The sequence below is a fragment of the Phaethon lepturus genome, unplaced genomic scaffold (genome assembly GCF_000687285.1).
Source record: "Phaethon lepturus isolate BGI_N335 unplaced genomic scaffold, ASM68728v1 scaffold29383, whole genome shotgun sequence".
In the NCBI taxonomy this organism is placed as follows: Eukaryota; Metazoa; Chordata; class Aves; order Phaethontiformes; family Phaethontidae; genus Phaethon; species Phaethon lepturus.
This window is the reverse complement of record NW_010527464.1, coordinates 2,259-3,692: the sequence shown is the minus strand read 5'-3', so window position 1 is coordinate 3,692 and position 1,434 is coordinate 2,259. Positions and strand designations below refer to the sequence as shown.

Here is a 1,434-nt window from a genome sequence, read left to right as displayed (position 1 = left end):
CCCAGCCATGTCATGCCCCACAAGTGCCGTGGCTACGTTGTGGTCTCCAAGCCCCACACGTGGGCCATGGTCTTGTGGTCCTAGCCCCCTCGCTGCATGGCCCACGCGTCCCTCCCGCCTGCCGTAGGATCACCGCCATCCACCTGGGCAAGCACAACCTCTACATGCGGGAGTGGGGCGAGGTGCAGAAGATGGTGCAGAAGTTTGTGCCACACCCCAACTATGACCCCACCACCAAGGACAACGACATCATGATGATGAAGCTCCTGACGCCTGTCACCCTCACCAGCAGGATCCAGCCCGTCCCCGTGGCCTCCTGCCTCCCAGAGCCCGGCACCACCTGCATCACCTCGGGATGGGGGGCCACCACCTCCCCAGAAGGTACCCAGTACCCGTGGCCTCCTCTGGAGGTCTGGGTCCCCTCCTGGAGGTCTGGGTCCCCTCCTGGAGGTCTGGGTCCCCTCCTGGAGGTGTGGGTTCCCCCCTGGACATCTGGGTCATCTCCTTGGCACCTTGGACCTCTCACGAGGGCCTGAGTCCTCTCCTGGACACCTGGGTCCCCTCCCAGGTGCCTGGGTCTTCTCCTGAACACCCAAGTCCCTTCCTAAGCACCTACATCTTCTGGACACCTGGGTCTTCTCCTGAGCACCCAAGTCCCCTCCTGGGCACCGGCATCCCCTCAGGAGTGCCTGGATCCTCTCCCATAGGCCTGGGGGGTCTCCAGGGCATCTGGGTCCTCTCCCGGACATCTGGATGGTCTCCTGGACATCATGGTGGTCCTGGACACCCGAATCCTCTTCTGGACACCTGGGTCCTGTCCTAAGAAATGGGAACAAAAAGGGGCAGCAGAGGAGGGAAGGGCAGGGGGAGGGGAGATAAGATGAAATTAGTTTAATTTATACCAAATATGGTGAAAAGAAATAAGGAGGAATACCCTAAAACCATCTAAAGGCCTCGAAATGGCGTAACGGATGAAATGGGAAATGAGCAGTACGGATTCCTACCGCAGGGAAAGGAAATGAAGGAAAGGAAGAGGGGGAAAAGCCGATGAAAACCAAAGGCAAATTAAACGAAAGGAAATCCGTTAAGTAGGAGAGGAGGGAGCAGAAGGAAATGGCAGCGAGTTACGCTAAAAAGCAGAGAGGATCAGCTGAAAACTAACGACGAAAGGGGCTGAAATGGGATAAACCGGCAATATCCTAAAATTAAATCAGAGGGAAGGAAAGGGAAACGTAGCGACACGGAAGACGACGGAATTTAGGAAAAGGCACCCAAAAAAGACGCTATTTCTGGGGTCCTCCCGGGACACGGCTCCCCCACCCCGGGCTGGGTCTCCACCCGATCGAAACCGCCCCCGAAGAGTTGATTCCCCCCCCAAAACGAGCTGGAGAAACGTCTCCAAAGGAATTCCCCGGGGGAGACGTTAACCCCCTC

The 1,434-nt window shown here is 57.4% G+C and overlaps 1 protein-coding gene across 1 annotated transcript in view; it reads left to right on the top strand.

Moving 5' to 3' along the window:
- Positions 1-127: 127 nt before the first annotated feature.
- Positions 128-1,434, top strand: part of LOC104617942 (kallikrein-13-like) — a gene marked incomplete at its 5' end in the record, with an annotated part of 2,597 nt that continues 1,290 nt past the window's right edge. Inside the window, one exon of the mRNA XM_010283390.1 lies at positions 128-381. Within this exon, the coding sequence (XP_010281692.1) occupies positions 128-381 (254 nt within the window). The remainder of the gene's footprint in view (positions 382-1,434) is intronic.